This window comes from Protomyctophum bolini (genome assembly GCF_963924005.1).
Source record: "Protomyctophum bolini genome assembly, chromosome: 19".
NCBI lineage: Eukaryota > Metazoa > Chordata > Actinopteri > Myctophiformes > Myctophidae > Protomyctophum > Protomyctophum bolini.
The window spans coordinates 35,219,148-35,237,145 of NC_137880.1; the positions used below are offsets into that span (position 1 = coordinate 35,219,148).

At 45.1% G+C, this 17,998-nt stretch overlaps 1 protein-coding gene across 1 annotated transcript in view; it reads right to left on the reverse strand.

The window, feature by feature from the left end:
- Positions 1–17,998, reverse strand: part of LOC308334701 (afadin-like) — a gene marked incomplete at its 5' end in the record, with an annotated part of 103,344 nt that overhangs the window by 55,861 nt on the left and 29,485 nt on the right. The window contains 8 exon segments of the mRNA XM_080791505.1: positions 1–46; positions 9,698–9,804; positions 11,015–11,213; positions 11,858–12,001; positions 15,801–16,019; positions 16,021–16,067; positions 16,823–16,917; positions 17,020–17,071. The exon segment at positions 1–46 is cut by the window's left edge and continues 35 nt beyond it. Coding sequence (XP_080647631.1) covers positions 1–46; positions 9,698–9,804; positions 11,015–11,213; positions 11,858–12,001; positions 15,801–16,019; positions 16,021–16,067; positions 16,823–16,917; positions 17,020–17,071 — 909 coding nt within the window.

Below are 17,998 nucleotides of genomic sequence, written 5' to 3' on the forward strand. Positions count from 1 at the left end.
GTTTCTTCAGGGTTACCGTGACGACTTCCGGCTCCTTCCTCATTGGCTGAAATGGACAGGAAGACACAGCACAAGAAGAAGGATGTATGAGTAAAAGTGCAAACTCCTTCGTCTGTACGCGCTGTGGTGCACCTGTGAGTTCTAGCAGGAATGTGTGGTTGTGTGTCTCTAACTATCTATGTCAGTGTTATCAGGATCCTAAAATAAATGCAATAAACGACGAAATAACCGAAAAACACAAAGCCTAAAACAAAGTCAGAAAAATCTAATTGGTTTTAGACAGATCTGAGATAAGTTCCCTTCGTCTGTCTGACTGACCGCCTGCGACTCCCCGAAACACTCCCTGAGCTAAATGAGGCTGCAGGGAGACCGAGGCATGGATAGAGAGAGAGAGAGAGAGAGAGAGAGAGAGGGAGGTGGAGTGGAGGGGGGGGGGGGGGGGGGAGGCGCGGAGGAGTCGTTTTGGAGCGAGACCGCAGAGGAACCCTGTGGTCACTGGAGACAAGTCAAGAATGAAAGCCACATGGCCCTCTCTGCGCACACGCACGCACATGTATACATACACACAGGCGCGCGTGTGTGTGCGCGCTCATTTAGGCAAGGGTTGGGCGACTGGGTGGGGAAAGAGGAGGAGGGATGAAGGGTGGAGAGAATGAGACAGAGAGGGAGGGAGGGAGGGAGGGAGGGAGAGAATCATAGAAAGCGATAGAGAGCAAAAGTGAATATTCAAAAGCTTCCACACCAAGGGAACTAGAGTTTGCTTTCTGTATTTGTATGTATGCAATATGCATGCATTGTGTGTGTGTGTGTGTGTGTTTGTTTACATGCCATATGAGTGTCATAGTTGAGCGAGCGTGCCATAGTTGCGGTGATTGTGTGATGTGGAATTGAATGCCACAGCAATGAGCTCAGTGTGTAGTGCATGCAGGGCAGACACACACAAACACACACGTGTGTGTGACTGCACGCACACACGCACGAGCGCGCGCACACACACACACACACACACACACACTAAACTATATGTCAACTAGCGACTTATACTGAGACCTCTGGAAATGAAAAATCAGACCCGTTAAAAGTGAGTGGTACTGTACTGTACTGTACTGTACTGTGCTGTGCTGTGCTGTACTGTACTGTACTGTACTGTACTGTGCTGTGCTGTGCTGTACTGTACTGTACTGTACTGTACTGTACTGTACTGTACTGTACTGTACTGTACAAGCCCTCCTCCCTCCCACAGCCACACACACAGCTGTCTAGAGGAGTGGTTGCACCACTCAAAAACATTTGACATAGTGCCACTTTAATCACTTAATAAACAAGGAGCTCAAGTGTTAACAAATGATTCTGAAATGATTCCTTTTTTAAATAGCTCTGCTATTTTCAAAAAAAATGGTTTGACATTTTTGTAGTTTCCCTAAAACACAATTGACCAATAACGACATACCCATCGTTTCAAGGCATCAATTCGTAGGAAATTAGGAATACAAAATGGAGTCTGTGGTTGGTCTAACGACGTCCATGGTACGTATATGCATGTCCTTTTGGGACAGGTTAGGTTATAACTATAAAAGTATGTTCCTAGATGTTATAAGCATGTCCTTTTGGGACAGGTTAGGTTATTAGAACTACAACAGTATGTTCCTACAGTAGATGTTATATGCATGTCCTTTTGGGACAGGTTAGGTTATTATAACTACAACAGTATGTTCCTACAGTAGATGTTATATGCATAAGCATGTCCTTTTGGGACAGGTTAGGTTATTATAACTACAACAGTATGTTCCTACAGTAGATGTTATATGCATGTCCTTTTGGGACAGGTTAGGTTATTAGAACTACAACAGTATGTTCCTACAGTAGATGTTATATGCATGTCCTTTTGGGACAGGTTAGGTTATTAGAACTACAACAGTATGTTCCTACAGTAGATGTTATATGCATAAGCATGTCCTTTTGGGACAGGTTAGGTTATTATAACTACAACAGTATGTTCCTACAGTAGATGTTATATGCATGTCCTTTTGGGACAGGTTAGGTTATTAGAACTACAACAGTATGTTCCTACAGTAGATGTTATATGCATGTCCTTTTGGGACAGGTTAGGTTATTAGAACTACAACAGTATGTTCCTACAGTAGATGTTATATGCATGTCCTTTTGGGACAGGTTAGGTTATTATAACTACAACAGTATGTTCCTACAGTAGATGTTATATGCATAAGCATGTCCTTTTGGGACAGGTTAGGTTATAACAGTATGTTCCTAGATGTTTCCGACTAAATATCCGGACAATGATTTAGAATGTGATTTATGTAGTTGTGTTCCTGCTTTCATTCTGCACTCTGCTCGCCACAGGGCACTGCGCTGCTTTTAAGAGGTCGCAAAGAGGTCAACGTTTTTTTTTTTTTTTAAGAAACAGCTATCATCAATTAAGTTGATATACTGTATTTAATGTACAAAATGTCTACATTATTTACAAACGAGTAGCTTGGAGCGGCTGTAGCTCTCCGGGACCGTGTCATTAGGGGGTCTGTGTCTCTCTGTCTCTGTCTCTCCGGACCGTGTCCGTGTCATAGGGTCGCTGTGTTACTGTGTTTCGCTGCGTCTCTCTCTGTCTCTCCGGACCGTAGGGGGTTTGCGTCTCTCTGTCTCACGACACGAGCCAAGCTCCAGGAGGTACAAATACCTCTGTAATCCCCTCCGAGTGACCAGAAGCACATACTGTACTATTACCAGAAATGCTAAAAAAACCTCAGTAACAATTTTCTCACAGCGCGACCAGAAGGGATATCATCCAGGTATTTAAACAACAGCGCGACCAGAAGGGCTATCATCCAGGTATTTAAACAACAGCGCGACCAGAAGGGATATCATCCAGGTATTTAAACAACAGCGCGACCAGAAGGGCTATCATCCAGGTATTTAAACAACAGCGCGACCAGAAGGGATATCATCCAGGTATTTAAACAACAGCGCGACCAGAAGGGATATCATCCAGGTATTTAAACAACAGCGCGACCAGAAGGGATATCATCCAGGTATTTAAACAACAGCGCGACCAGAAGGGATATCATCCAGGTATTTAAACAACAGCGCGACCAGAAGGGATATCATCCAGGTATTTAAACAACAGCGCGACCAGAAGGGATATCATCCAGGTATTTAAACAACAGCTTTTGGCCCTGGTTGTCCATTGCTTCAGTCGCTCCAGGCTGAGTGTGGCGAGAAAGGGTCATTGATCTGAGATTAAAGAATGGTCTGGTTTTGTCGGACAGGCCAGAGGGGAAAACGTTCAGATGCCTGATGGGGACTATTTTGAAGCTTGTAGCGGAGTAGCTCTACCTTATAATTGTTCTGGTTTTGATTGGTTTCCAGTGCTCCACACAGGCTTAACCCATTCTGACCCGAGATCAGATTCATACGAGGTTTCCACTGGACACACAACTGGTCTGATCAACCCATTCTGACCTGAGATCAGATTCTAAAAATGTCAGTCGTTCTTCGATTTTTCAAAAATAGCAGACCTACAAGCTCGTAGCGCGCCACTCGGTGGCGCGCTACGAGCTTGTAGATCTGCTATTTTTCAATAGCTAAAGCATAACATGATGCGAACACCAAAACGGGTTCCCGTTCAGAATGGGTTAAAACTCCTACAGCGCCATTGCCGAAGATAAGCTATACTTCCGGTAGACTTGAACTGTAGGCTTTCAAATTTAAAAAAATGCTGCCGTGAATTAGATCCTAATTTTTCAATGAATGCCAGTGGAGAAAGAGTTAACCACTCACTATGGAGAACTCCATCTTCAGGAAAACAATGCTGTTCTTGACTCACTTCCAAAAGACCAGATTTATTTGTCATTTCCCAAGACCAGAGACAACTCTGGTTCACCATAATGACCCCCGATTAAAATGGGAAATTACTATAAACTTTTATACACAACAATTACTACACAATTTTAAGTAAATCAATTATTATGGAGGGAAGCGATGAGTGCAGTAATCTGCATTTCTCTGTGGCAAAGAGTCTAATGTACTATATAGGGAGATGTTTTAATAGCAAGTGTAAATGTAATTCAGCTAAATCGTTCACAAATTGGATTTTTAATTAATGTGATCATTTGGTTTCTGGTATGGAATAAATCACTGCTCCCACCTTTCATCTTTGGAACCAGTTAACCCATTCTGACCGGGCACCCATTTTGGTGTTTAGCATCATGTTATGCTTTACCTATTGAAAAATAGCAGATCTACAAGCTCATAGCGCGCCACCGAGTGGCGCGCTACGAGCTTGTAGGTCTGCTATTTTTGAAAAATTCGAAGAACGACTGACATTTTTAGAATCTGATCTCAGGTCAGAATGGGTTCATCAGACCAGTGTGTGTCCAGTGGAAACCTCGTATGAATCTGATCTCAGGTCAGAATGGGTTAAATCCTGAACTTGAGCCTTCCGTGCATGTATGTATGTATGTAATGTGTACACTTTGAAGAAACGTGTCTCATTGAATTAATTAGGAGCTGAAAAAAAAATGAACAGACCCCGGCAACCATCTGTGTTGTTTTCCACATGCAATCCAACTGCATCCCCCCCCCTCCTCCCCCACACACACACACACACGTGTAAAGAGCGCAGTATGTTAACGGCAGGATTCACGAGTCTCTGCAGCTGCAACTGTCAAGTGCCTCTTTTGCACTACAAGCCGGGCGTCCGCCATGCAAGCGTCTCAATGAATGAGACACTGTTGGTGGAGTTAAGAGAAGCCATTGTATTAGAGCAGCCCTATATTATCCCATTCTGAACGGGAACACCATTCTGGTGTTATAGCATCATGTTATGCTTTAGCTGTTGAAAAATAGCAGATCTACAAGCTCGTAGCGCGCCACCGAGTGGCGCGCTACGAGCTTGTAGGTCTGCTATTTTTTGAAAAATCGAAGAACGACTGACATTTTTTTAGAATCTGATCTCAGGTCAGAATGGGTTAATCAGACCCAGTGTGTGTCCAGTGGAAACCTCGTATGAATCTGATCTCAGGTCAGAATGGGTTATATACACCACTCCCATTCACCCTATAGCCTTACTGTCTTAACCCTGTAGTCTTGGGGGGAGGATGGAACTAAATAAGAAAGTATTGCCTCTTTTTTTTTGTTGGCCTGGTCCGACGTAAGGAGAACTTTAGCCTTGCCCTGGGACTCTGGCGGGCTCATTAAGGCACAGTGGCCCTCGTTGTTTGGACACATACCAAAAGGCAGACCTGTGACCCCGAGGAGCCAGCCGGGGCCGGGCCAGCCCAAACGGCTACAAGGACACTTGTGGCCCGTGAAGCACAGAGCAGAATGCAGGCCCATGTAAAGCCTGTGTGAGAGGGCTCTCTACAATGTTGCTAGTGTCTAGTTAGTGGTGCCAGAACCAGCATGGTCGAGGTCCGAACGGTATTCAGTGCATTGCTCAGAATCCTTTAGTGTTATCAATCAAACTCAGAGAGGGTACAAATAGAGCACTGAAGTCTGCTGGCGTCAATATCAGTTAGAGGCCTAGGGCGCAAATCCTCGGGTTCATGTTATGTGCATTGTAATATTCCACATAGGGGGATTTTAGATGGCCTCATATGATAACTGCGTTTGAAAAATAAACAAGTCATCCCGGCCGCTTCACTCGTATGGATATGAAGAATGATATGATATGATATGAACTTTATTTGTATAGCGCTTTTCAAAACATAGTTCCAAAGTGCTGCACAGAACAGGATTAAAACAAGAAGAAACAGACAGTAACAAGATTATAATGGCAAACAAAACAAAATCAAACATACATGTACAAATTGGCTAATTAAGTAGTTAACTGAATCAACTGACTGAGAGAAAATTGTTACTGCTACGGAATTAGTTACATTTTCATATATGAGTGACTTCTTTTTGGACCACAAACGCTTATATGAGACGATTTTAAGATGAGCCCATGTTATTCTCCATAGAGAACTTACTTCCGTGACCCGGGGAATCTAGGGGACGAGCGAGTGACGTCAGGACTTCTTCAGCGCTCTATGGAACCAAATGGACAAAATATATCCAAAAGTATTTTTGTGCACAGCTGCATTCTGGGACCTTACCATTAGCTTTAGAAACGGGTAGATTCATTGGTACTCCTGAGGAGGACAGAGTCTGTCTAGTGTGTGATTTAAAAGAAATTGAAAATGAAATTCATCTTTTGTTTTACTGCCCATTATATGAAGAATTATTATTATTTTGTAAAATGACAACCATCTGTGGTGACTTTTTCTGGTTGGAGGACTATGAAAAACTGGAATTTTGTTTTAGGAAAGGTACTTTTGCTTTGGAAGACTTTTTATGCAGGGCGTGGGAAATAAGGCAGAATGTTTTGTTTGTGTAAAAAAAAAAGAAAAAAAAAAGGGAATATCAACAAAACATATCTGTTTATTGTACACAATGCAATATTGAATGCAATGATATGGTGTGTCCTGTAAGCCCATGTGGCCTGGGCGCCTTTGGTGCATGACACAAAAATAAAGAAATCTATCTATCTATCTATAATACGGGTACGTTTGGTTCCATTTGTACCCTCTCTGAGTTCTGAATGGATAATGGACAGTAGACTGATGACTTTACCGTGTTATAGAGTACAGTAGAGTACAGTAGGAACACAGTGGAGCTACGAGGCCACTAGATGAACCGGGGGGGGGGGGGTCAACCCTGGCTAGAGTCGTCTGGCACCTTTCCAGGCGCTATTAATCATGGCTGTGTGGGTGTGCGTATGCCTGTGTGTGTGTGTGTGCGTGTGTGTGTGTGTGTGTGTGTGTGTGTGTGTGTGTGTGTGTGTGTGTGCGTATGCCTGTGTGTGTGTGTGTGTGTGTGTGTGTGTGTGTGTGTGTGTTTTGTCTGTCTTGTGTCGAGGCTGCAGCCATGAAATAGGAGAACTGGGATAAACAGGCCAATTACGGAGGAAGTGGCTGTGTGTGTGTGTGTGTGTGTGTATTATGGTGAACAGAGGCCTATCATTTAAAGATCTCTGCGCACTAACTACCCTCTGTGTTGATTAAACTGTGCGTGTGTGTGTGTGTGTGTGTGTGTGTGTGTGTGTGTATGTTTGAGGGAGCAGTAGAGCATGCAAGTGTTTGAATGCATGTATGTATTATGTACTGTATGTAGGAGTGGCTGTGTATAAGACAATGTGTGTGTGTGTGTGTGTGTGTGCGCGAGCGCATGCATTCGAGCAAGTGTGTGGTCCTGCAGTCAAAGCTGGTGATTACAGTGACTTCAGAAGAGGCAATTGAACCCACACACACACACGCGCACACACACACACACCCCCCCACACACACACACACACACAGAGTAGGAGCTCGTGCGCGATCACAGATCACAGAGCAGACGTCCCGTGGAGCGTGGCACACACACCCACAACACGCTGTTCCTCAAACAAACTCAACCACAACGTTACAAAAAAAAACATCAAAGCGACTCTTTTAGTTGGAACCCATTATACCAAAGAGTCAAACCGAGCCATGTACAATAATTATCATTTCATTTCACACGTCAAGATTATGTGTTTGGGTTGCTGCTGGCCGCGTGGAAATTAACAAAAACATGATGCCACTCTACTATCCTCCTCCTCCTCCGTTTGCGTTTTGGAAACAAGCCCCGAGGTTTTCCCAATCGATTATCCTTTTCTTCATCTGTAGTTCAACCACTTAAGCACTATTTTATACGCAAAGAAACACACTTTTGTGTGAAGTGAGGGGGCGCCCACTGTATTGATATTGGCCACATGACGTCTTAAACACTTTCTGTACATAGGACGCCTAGAAACGTCATAAGGATTGGAACCGAGAGGTGCCATCGACGTCTGTGGACGTCCTAGCGACGTCCAAACGACACAGGGCGAGATAAGAATATTCAGAATTATTCCTATTTTTTTTTGGGCATTTCGCTTTTCGCTTGCCGTATGCTAACGCTCTGTGCAACTATTAGCTTGTCATTGACTCCTATGTTAGCGCGGCGGAAAGAATGACTCGTATCTCCTCATCCAGGGCGCTCTCCGTGGTGATGAATGGATCGATATGCTGGCGCTGCATTTCTGCTCCTCATCCGTCTCTCCCGCAAAATATGAACTCTTTTTGGAGCGTATATAAATATATTAAGATGATCGGGGATTGTGAGGTCACTTTGTCAGTCAACTTTTTTAAGAAAGTGTTTCCGGTTCATGGCTTTCAGAGTAAAAGCGATCACTACTCTGGCGACTAGGTAGTCCTGACAGATCTGGACTATGCGGATGACATCGGCCTGCTCTCCGACAGCGTGGAACAAGCTCAGGAACTCCTGAACAGTGTGGAGCTGGAGTGTGCCAAAGTTGGCCTTAGGCTAAATGCCAAGAAAACTGAGGTTATCACCTACAACATCTCACCGGAACATCCACCTCTCACAACAGCAGGAGGCACGGTGCTGAAGGAAGTCAAGGACTTCAAGTACCTGGGCTCATGGGTCAACTCAACCGAGCAAGATCTGAAAGTGAGGAAGGCACTTGCATGGAGGTCCCTAAATGGCATGAACAGTGTTTGGAACTCCAATCTCCCCCGACAAATCAAACTCAGCTTCTTCTACGCAACAGTGGAGTCTGTTCTCCTATACGGCAGTGAATGCTGGACCCTGAAGCCAACCCTGGAGAAGTCCCTTGACGGGTGCTACACCAGAATGCTGCGTGCAGTACTTAACATCAGCAAGACTGTACATGTCACTAACATGACTCTGTATGAGGGACTACCGAGGGTGAGCCAGAAAATAGCAGCCAGGAGAATGAGACTAGCAGGACACTGCCAAAGACATCAAGAACTGCCAGCCAGCAAACTGGTGCTCTGGGAACCAACACACGGCCATCGATCATGAGGACGCCCCGTGCTAACATACGTGGATATACTCAAGAGCGATGCAGGAGTGCAAAGTACCAACGAACTGGCCGGATGTATGGAGAACCGAGATGACTGGAAACGACGATGGAGGGCTCGTCTGAGGACGACCTAGAGAGAGACTCTGGCACCCCGGAGCTTCTATTTTGATGCACTTCCTGTACTAGATGGGTTAAACATGGTCATTTAGTGCCCTACACAAAACATTAAAGTCCATTTATGTAACACCCGGGAATCCAACATCTATTGGTATTGGTCTTTCTCAAGTATACGTGAGAAAGACCAATACCGGTCGAAACGCTGCATGTCCTTCCTGCTGCGAGTGTGAATAAAAACACCTGGAGCATTAACTACACAGTGAGTTGTGAGCCCTTTGCTTTTGTTCATGATAATCTGTTAAACAGTTTGGCTCAGCACCAAGATCGGAGGATGTGCGCCGTATTCTGGCAAAAGATTTACGTCATAAGTGCTCTAAGCAAACATCGTAATATCCTCAAATCCCATAAACTCAAGCTGCCATAATATGACATAAATTCACGTAATGTTCAAAAGTCTTGCATTGGAGGAGGGCCTCAAAAACATTGTCCGCTTGTAAACACATTATAATAGAACGTTGATTTTTATGTTTAGGAACTTTTACTGTACTGTAGTGCCAGCCTCATGTGATGCCACCAAGTATGGGAGCATCTTTAGACGTTGTCAAGGCGTGCCTGTGTGTATGCATGCGTGTGTGTGTGCGTGCGTGCATTCGTGCGTGCGTGCGTGCAGTAACCTACCAACTCTGAAGTGTCGAAGGTGGAGACGTGACTGTCACACTCGGCTCCTTCAAAGTGAATGGTCCAGGTACCAGGGGAACGGTTGTGGGGCGTGAGGCGACAGAACCCTGCAAAAAGATAACATGTTTAATGCCTGGTTTAAGATCTACATGGTCCAGGTACCAGGGGAACGGTTGTGGGGCGTGAGGCGACAGAAGCCTGCAGAGATAACATGTTTAATGCCTGGTTTAAGATCTACATGGTCCAGGTACAGAACCCTGCAGAGATAACATGCAACACAGTCTAATGTTTAATGCCTGGTTTAAGCTCTACATGGTCCAGGTACCAGGGGAGCGGTTGTGGGGCGTGAGGCGACAGAACCCTATGCAGAGATAACATGTTTAATGCCTGGTTTAAGATCTACATGGTCCAGGTACAGAACCCTGCAGAGATAACATGTTTAATGCCTGGTTTAAGATCTACATGGTCCAGGTACCAGGGGAGCGGTTGTGGGGCGTGAGGCGGCAGAACCCTGCGACAGAAACCCATTCTGAGAATGAGATCAGATTCTAAAAATGTATTCTACATCACGACAGTTTTCTGAAAAAGCTGTGTTGTTCAAAATTAGCAGACCTACAAGCTCGTAGTGCGCCACTCGGTGGCACGCTATGAGCTTGTAGATCTGCTATTTTTCAATAGCTTTTTAACACCAAAAGGGGTTCCCGCCCCAAAATGGGTTAAAGCTTGGGGTGTGAATTCTGTGAAACCTGTGAAGATCTACATGGTATAAGGTTTCATTATTCAATTATTGACTTATTCCATGTTTGTATTGTTCTAATTAATATAAATATAAATACAATCTAAATTCGTTTTCACTGCCTGGCATTGATCTGATCTCAAGTGTTCTTGTGTCTGGCGGTTAAATTAAGCATTCCGTCATAGACTTACGCAGGTAAGAAAAAGGGCGTTTGTTCGATACACACATGGCTGAAGAATGGACTACTGTACAAACAGTGTGGAGATACAGCTCTCTCTCTTTCTCTCCTTAAATAAACATTGGTGATAAGGCCATGTAGCAGCTTATGTTACCCGTGACCTCTCTAAGGAACTCTACTATACATGCATTCCACTGACCTCACGTCAACCAAACACTGTCAAGTAAACACATTGTGATTGGATGAGTAAGCAGCAGAAAGAGGCCAACATGAGCATTAAGAGTCTAATCAAACACAACAGTCTAGTGGTGAGTAAACTCAACCTTTAGGACCACCCTTACACCTGTGTGTATGTGTGTGTGTGTGTGTGTGTGTGTGTGTGTGTGTGTGTGTGTGTGTGCACCTCTCTGGATGAGCGGGTCCAGGAACTCCTGGAAGCCGTTGGGGACGTTGCGCACCACGTCACAGGAGTATCCGTCCTCAGGCAGCAGGAAGGGCAGCTGCAGGTCGGGGTCCTCCTCCAGCTGGACCTCCCGGCCGTCGCTCCTCGCCAGCTCGTCTGCCGTGTTCTCCGCCACCGCCACCACGTGGTCGATCAGCTCCTACACACACACACACACACACACGGGATAGACCCAAACCATGGATTTGTATGGTTGGAGGACTTCGAGAGACTGAAGCGCCTGTTTCAAAAGTAGACCTTTTCATTTGCCTCATTCCTTGAGAAGGCCTGGTCAATGAGGAGGAGGAGGGCCATTTACATGTCAAATGGCCTTGTTATGATTGTTTTCGTTTTGGTTTTTTTGTTCGAATAATGTACAAATATGTATGAACAGGAAGGACTGTATAGTGTCAGTTGTATTCAGTGTATTCTGTGAAATGTGTCATATAATCCCATATGGATTATATGGGCCAAAGTGGTATGACACGAAAATAAAAATGTCATTCATTCACAGACCTAACACACCAAATCTGAATTACGGCGCCTTTGGTGAACATCTTCTCACCTGTTCTCAGATTCGATATGCAATGCTTCACATAGAATATTTAGGAACAGTACTTGAGACTGACATTTCAATCAACATACAACTTAATAATAATAAAAGGGACACAGACAGACAGAGACAGACAGACGGACGATGGAAGCAACACAAATTAATAATGGGTATGTTTAGGACAATGAACCTCCAATATACTGTATGCGAAACATTTCGAACCTCTAACCATTAGCTACATAAATACTTACGGGGGGGATGTAAGGCTCGTCAGGAGCACAGTGGTAGTTGGTCATGAGAGCGTTGAGCTGCAGCGAGTTGAGCTTGAAGCAGGTGTTGTGGATGTTCTGCACATCCTGCATGGAGTACTTGTCCATGGTCAGCAGGGTGGTGGCCTGGGGGAGAGAGAGAGAGAGAGAGAGAGAGAGAGAGAGAAAATACAAAATAAATAGCAGCATTTAACTACTTAACCCATTCTGACCTGAGATCAGATTCATACGAGGTTTCCACTAGGGACACACACTGGTCTGATGAACCCATTCTGACCTGAGATCAGATTCTAAAAATGTCAGTCGTTCTTCGATTTTTCAAAAAATAGCAGACCTACAAGCTCGTAGCGCGCCACTCGGTGGCGCGCTACGAGCTTGTAGATCTGCTATTTTTCAATAGCTAAAGCATGACATGATGCTGACACCAAAATGGGTTCCCGTTCAGAATGGGTTAAACCCTACTAGAGCGGTGCCCGTTGGAGCCTCTACAGCGGTGCCCGTTACGTTTGGGCACTGGCCTACTTGGAACGATGCCAAGTTGGAAATGCATGCCCCACCCAGATATTATATGTGTACATTGTATGCCCATATATGGGGCTGTATTTTGCGTGTCTTAAGTACCAGGTCTTATTACCTAACTTGAGTAAACTAAAGACCTGGAGGCGTGATCAATGCTCTTTGGCCACTCAGAATAGCCAAATGGCATTGACCACGCCTCCAGGTCTTTAGTTTACTCAAGTTAGGGAATAAGACCTGGTACTTAAGACACGCAAAATACAGCTCATTGAGTTCTTTGTCAGGCATGCCCGAATATGGAGTCTATGTAGAGCGGTCAGAATGATGTCAGAACAGGCCAGCTCCAGAGCGGACTTCGTGTGATCTCACACTGGTCCATTGGTCCCTGCTTTATTATGATTGTAGAAAATGTTTATTAAGACACCTTTCCTTCTCTCATGGTCAAAGACCAAAGCTGTATTGTTTTTGTCCCCCTCGGCAATATTGTATAATATACACTTTCGTTTATTTGGTTGTTGTTTTTTTTTGGTCTGTCTTTTTCTGCCCACTCTTTTCTTTTTATTCTTCTGAAATGTACAATCTGAAGTGATATTGCCCTGTTGCCCCTGTATCATTCTTTTTTATTTAACCTTTATTTAACCAGTAAAAACCACATTGAGACTGAAGTCTCTTTTACACAGTGTGAACTGGCCAAGACAAGACAAGAGGCAAAATAAGTGACACAGCTCTGCCAGTAACAAAAAATACACAACAAAAAAACAGGACAACCATACAATGCTCATAAATACACTACCCACTACCGAAGAAGCTCAAAGGGAGAACAGGAACACGACCAATAAGGACTAATAAATAAAAACTAAGCAACGGAAATTGCTAGTAGACTAAGAAGCAAGCAGACAGTTGCCGTCTGTATAAGTGTGGACTTGATGTCATATGTAGCTCATCTAAAGAAAAAGGACTATACAGAGACATTGGAGATGGAGCCACTTGGAGGGGGAGATGAGGGAGGGAAGAGGGGTGAAAAAAAAAGAATAAATCTTGGGAATTGCACTTGTGTCCTATGTAAAAATGTAAAAATCTATAATGTATTGTTTTTTCCAAATAAAACAAATTCATTTATTTTAAATTATATAAAAAGAAAAAAAATACAGGCCAGCTCCATATATGGACCGCCCGCACAGAGGCCTTTTTGTGGCGGTTCTGGACAACCGTGGGTCCGACCGACCCGACACCGGGCACTGCCCTCCCTGTGGGGGGTGTGGAACGGGTCCGACCCGACACCGGGCACTGCCCTCCCTGTGGGGGGGGTGGAACGGGTCCGACCCGACACCGGGCACTGCCCTCCCTGTGGGGGGTGTGGAACGGGTCCGACCCGACACCGGGCACTGCCCTCCCTGTGGGGGGTGTGGAACGGGTCCGACCCGACACCGGGCACTGCCCTCCCTGTGGGGGGTGTGGAACGGGTCCGACCCGACACCGGGCACTGCCCTCCCTGTGGGGGGTGTGGAACGGGTCCGACCCGACACCGGGCACTGCCCTCCCTGTGGGGGGGGTGGAACGGAACACGTGTGTCGAATTTGAAGTGGGTGGGGCGAACGGTTCTCGAGTCACGTGGATTTCAGACGTACGTACACACAGACTTGGTGCATAATATTATAGTTAGATAGATAGCAGCATTTAACCCATTCTGAACGGGAACCCATTCTGGTGTTAGCATCATGTTATGCTTTAGCTATTGAAAAATAGCAGATCTACAAGCTCGTAGCGCGCCACCGAGTGGCGCGCTACGAGCTTGTAGGTCTGCTATTTTTGAAAACTCGAAGAACGACTGATTTTTTTTAAAATCTGATCTCAGGTCAGACTGGGTTAATCAGACCAGTGTGTGTCCAGTGGAAACCTCGCGTGAATCTGATCTCAGGTCAGAATGGGTTAACTACTTAAACCACAACGTTGATGGGGATCCTTCAGAGGTCAATACCTCCTTGCATCCATCCCTCTACATAACATCTTTCCTGAAAATAGGAGCTCTGGACACTCACACTGTACGCATCACATTATCTTATTATTATATAACCTTTCAGAACTGGAACACCAAATCCACTTATAGTAGAGTCTGCTCTGTAGTACGTTTGGCCTCAGAGGTCACCGACATGCCAAAGTCTGCTGGGCTGATTTGCTTATATAGCACAACATAACATACTGTAGCACAACGATTATTGCAACCACCAGATAATGACACCATGCGTTACATTATAAGGAAAAGGTTAAGCCTACTATTTTTGGGGACGACATGTACAGTATATACTAGTATATAGACCCTGATTTGATTAGAATTTTGAGCAACAATGACATTATCTGCCAGATATTAGATTAGCCTTCATTACACTATATACTTAGAGTGCAGCTTCTATAACGATTGGTCAGACATTGGCATCGGTCAGTCAGTGTGTCTGAAGACTGACTGAGATTAGAACCAGGTAATAATGTGCCGTTCCTAAATAAGATAAACTAGAAGAGCTCATCCTCTTTGTTCACACAACAACACTGGTATGGTAATCTACACAGTATGTAACAGTGCTACTGTCATAATTGCATGACCAATGGAAGACTACACTCCGTTCTACATAAAACACTGATTGTAGACTAACTCTGTAGAGTAGAAATGTGTACATTCATCTACTGTCCCTTAGTTTATGAATGGTCATACAACTGGAATTTGTTCCAGACTGACGTTTTGGCTAGCACACCATCAATTAAAGATAAAGAACTTTGGCACGGTGACAAACATGAGAAATATGTCCGTACATTCCAGTTATGTGATGCCGTCTTTAGTTGTGAGACATCAATCATAAGTAGCTAGTAATTACACCTCACATTCTATGCTAAGTCGTGGTGAAGAAGAGTGATAAGACTGGTTGCTTTAGTTTAAAATGTACAGAATCTAATATCTTATGTTCGACTCTGTACAGTACAGTTGGCAACTATGGATCCAAACCGCTCCGCTGCGTCCCAGTTCTGTGAGGCATTGATCTCTTGACTTACTGTGTAAGTCCTCGCTATAAAAAAGGACTCTATAGCCAAATTCCAAATCCCCAAATCTCGGCCACTCGCTCACTCTCACACTCGGTCACTCCAGCATGGTGGTGGTGTTACGGTGAAATTGGTGACCTGGGCTGCTGAAATAAATAAGTTAACAATCGTGTAGTAGTAGACAATCACATAACGTCAGCGTCCGAATGCAAATCGTCGCAGCTTTTTCATTGAAGTCCACAAGATGGTCACAATATTTCGCCAGGTCACTAATTTCACCATAACACACCGCCATGCTGGAGTGATCGAGTGTGAGTGAGCGAGTGTGCCGAGATTTTGGGGTGTCGGAAATGTGGCCTATATAGGTTTACTTCCCTACCTGTACGATGCGGCTGAGGTGGCAGTCGGCGGCCAGCTCCAGGCCCTGCTTCTCGGCCCAGGCCTCGATGTGGCTGAGCTGCTGCCTCAGGATGGCGCCCCAGTAGTGCGAGCAGAGGCCCGAGTCGGCCTCCGTCACCAGCTTGTTGAACAGCCACATGTTGATGAAGTGGAAGAGCTGCGAGAACAGCTGGATGGTCAGGGCGGCGTTGACGCGACACCCGCCGGAGCAGAGACATGGCGCCCGTCAGCGTGTGGAGCACGTCCTCTGGGAGAGAGACACAGAGACACAGAGAGAGAGAGAGAGAGAGAGAGAGAGAGAGACACAGAGAGAGAGAGAGAGAGAGAGAGAGAGACACACAGAGACACAGAGGAGAGAGAGAGAGAGAGAGAGAGAGAGAGAGAGAGACACAGAGAGAGAGAGAGACACAGAGAGAGAGAGAGAGAGAGAGAGACACAGAGAGAGAGAGAGAGAGAGAGAGAGAGAGAGAGAGAGAGACACACAGAGACACAGAGAGAGAGAGAGAGAGAGAGAGAGAGAGAGACACAGAGAGAGAGAGAGAGAGAGAGAGAGAGAGAGAGAGAGAGAGAGAGAGAGAGAGAGACACAGAGAGAGAGAGAGAGAGACACAGAGAGAGAGAGAGAGAGAGAGGACATTTCACTGGCGTTGCAAATGCATTGTGAAAACTATTTGGCGACAAAACGATTCGTTCAAATACTGCATTATTAATTTGGACTGAACGTGAATATCAACACTGTTGATAGGAGAAGTAATAATGAATAATAATGAATTGCTTTTTTTTATAGCGCTTTATTACCAAGTGCTCAAAGCGCTTTACAATGGTTAATTCATTCATACATTGTCGTCCAAACTTTCCTCACATTCACACACCAACGGTGGCGAGCTCACACCGACCGACTCATTGGAGGCAATGTGGGTTCAGTGTCTTTGCCCAAGGACACTTCCACATGCGGGGTTTGTGTGTGTGTGTGTGTGTGTGTGTGTGTGTGTGTGTAGTGTACCAATTTTGGGTCTTTGTGGGTTCTGCTCCTCAGGGTCATCAAGGAAGGCAGGCATATAATTGTTCAGGTCAGCTTGCAGACAGTGGACCAGGTACCTGTAGAGGGGAAACACACATTATGACCAGGTGTACAGTGGACCAGGTACCTGTAGAGAGGGGAAACACACATTATGACCAGGTGTACAGTGGACCAGGTACCTGTAGAGAGGGGAAACACACATTATGACCAGGTGTACAGTGGACCAGGTACCTGTAGAGAGGGGAAACACACATTATGACCAGGTGTACAGTGGACCAGGTACCTGTAGAGAGGGGAAACACACATTATGACCAGGTGTACAGTGGACCAGGTACCTGTAGAGAGGGGAAACACACGTTCAGAATTCTACCAAACGGAATCCTAATATTTCTCTCATTTTGTTTCCGTCCATTCCACTCGTCTTCAGCTGCCAATGTATAGTCCCAAGCCTGGCCATGAGTCGACCGTGAACTCACAATGTCACAACATGTTACACACTCGGTCTTCTAAAAACGGGGGGGCATTCTTCGCCAATATAAATGTCTGACTCAGACGCCGATGCTGTCGGTAGCAGTGCATTCAGAGTGGAGGGCTAAACCTTAAATCATTTTCCACTTAGCTCATTAGCATGATTGGTGTAATTTCCTATAAGGCCCACATGTGGCTCTCATTAGCCCCTGACAGACCACTACGAGACAGGAACAAGAACCTGACAGCACTGGACTGAGCCCACGGCTCTCCTTTCACTCCTTTTCTTTTTTTTTTTACTTTTTGGTTCAAATATTTCTACAGGAGTTCATGAACCATCAAATACCTTTAATGGTCTGCTCTTGGGACCCGTAGGCTGTGCCCTTAAGTTTGGGGGGGAAAAGTGAAGTGCTATTCTTTGCGATGTATTTAAACAAATGTGACAAATGAGATCCAGGTGGTATTATTTAATTCCATGTTCAGGCACATACTTTCGCCACAATATCACTCGGCCTGTCTGTAGTTATCAATATTGAGAGCCGAGGGGGTCAGAAGGACAGCTATACAGTAACGTCGGTACCTGGAGAAGCTCATAATCTTGTACAAAGCCAGGAATCAATCATTGTAACTGTAAAGTGATGCTCAGGCAGGTTATGTTATTGTATTCCCTTCAGTACACTTCAGATTGCA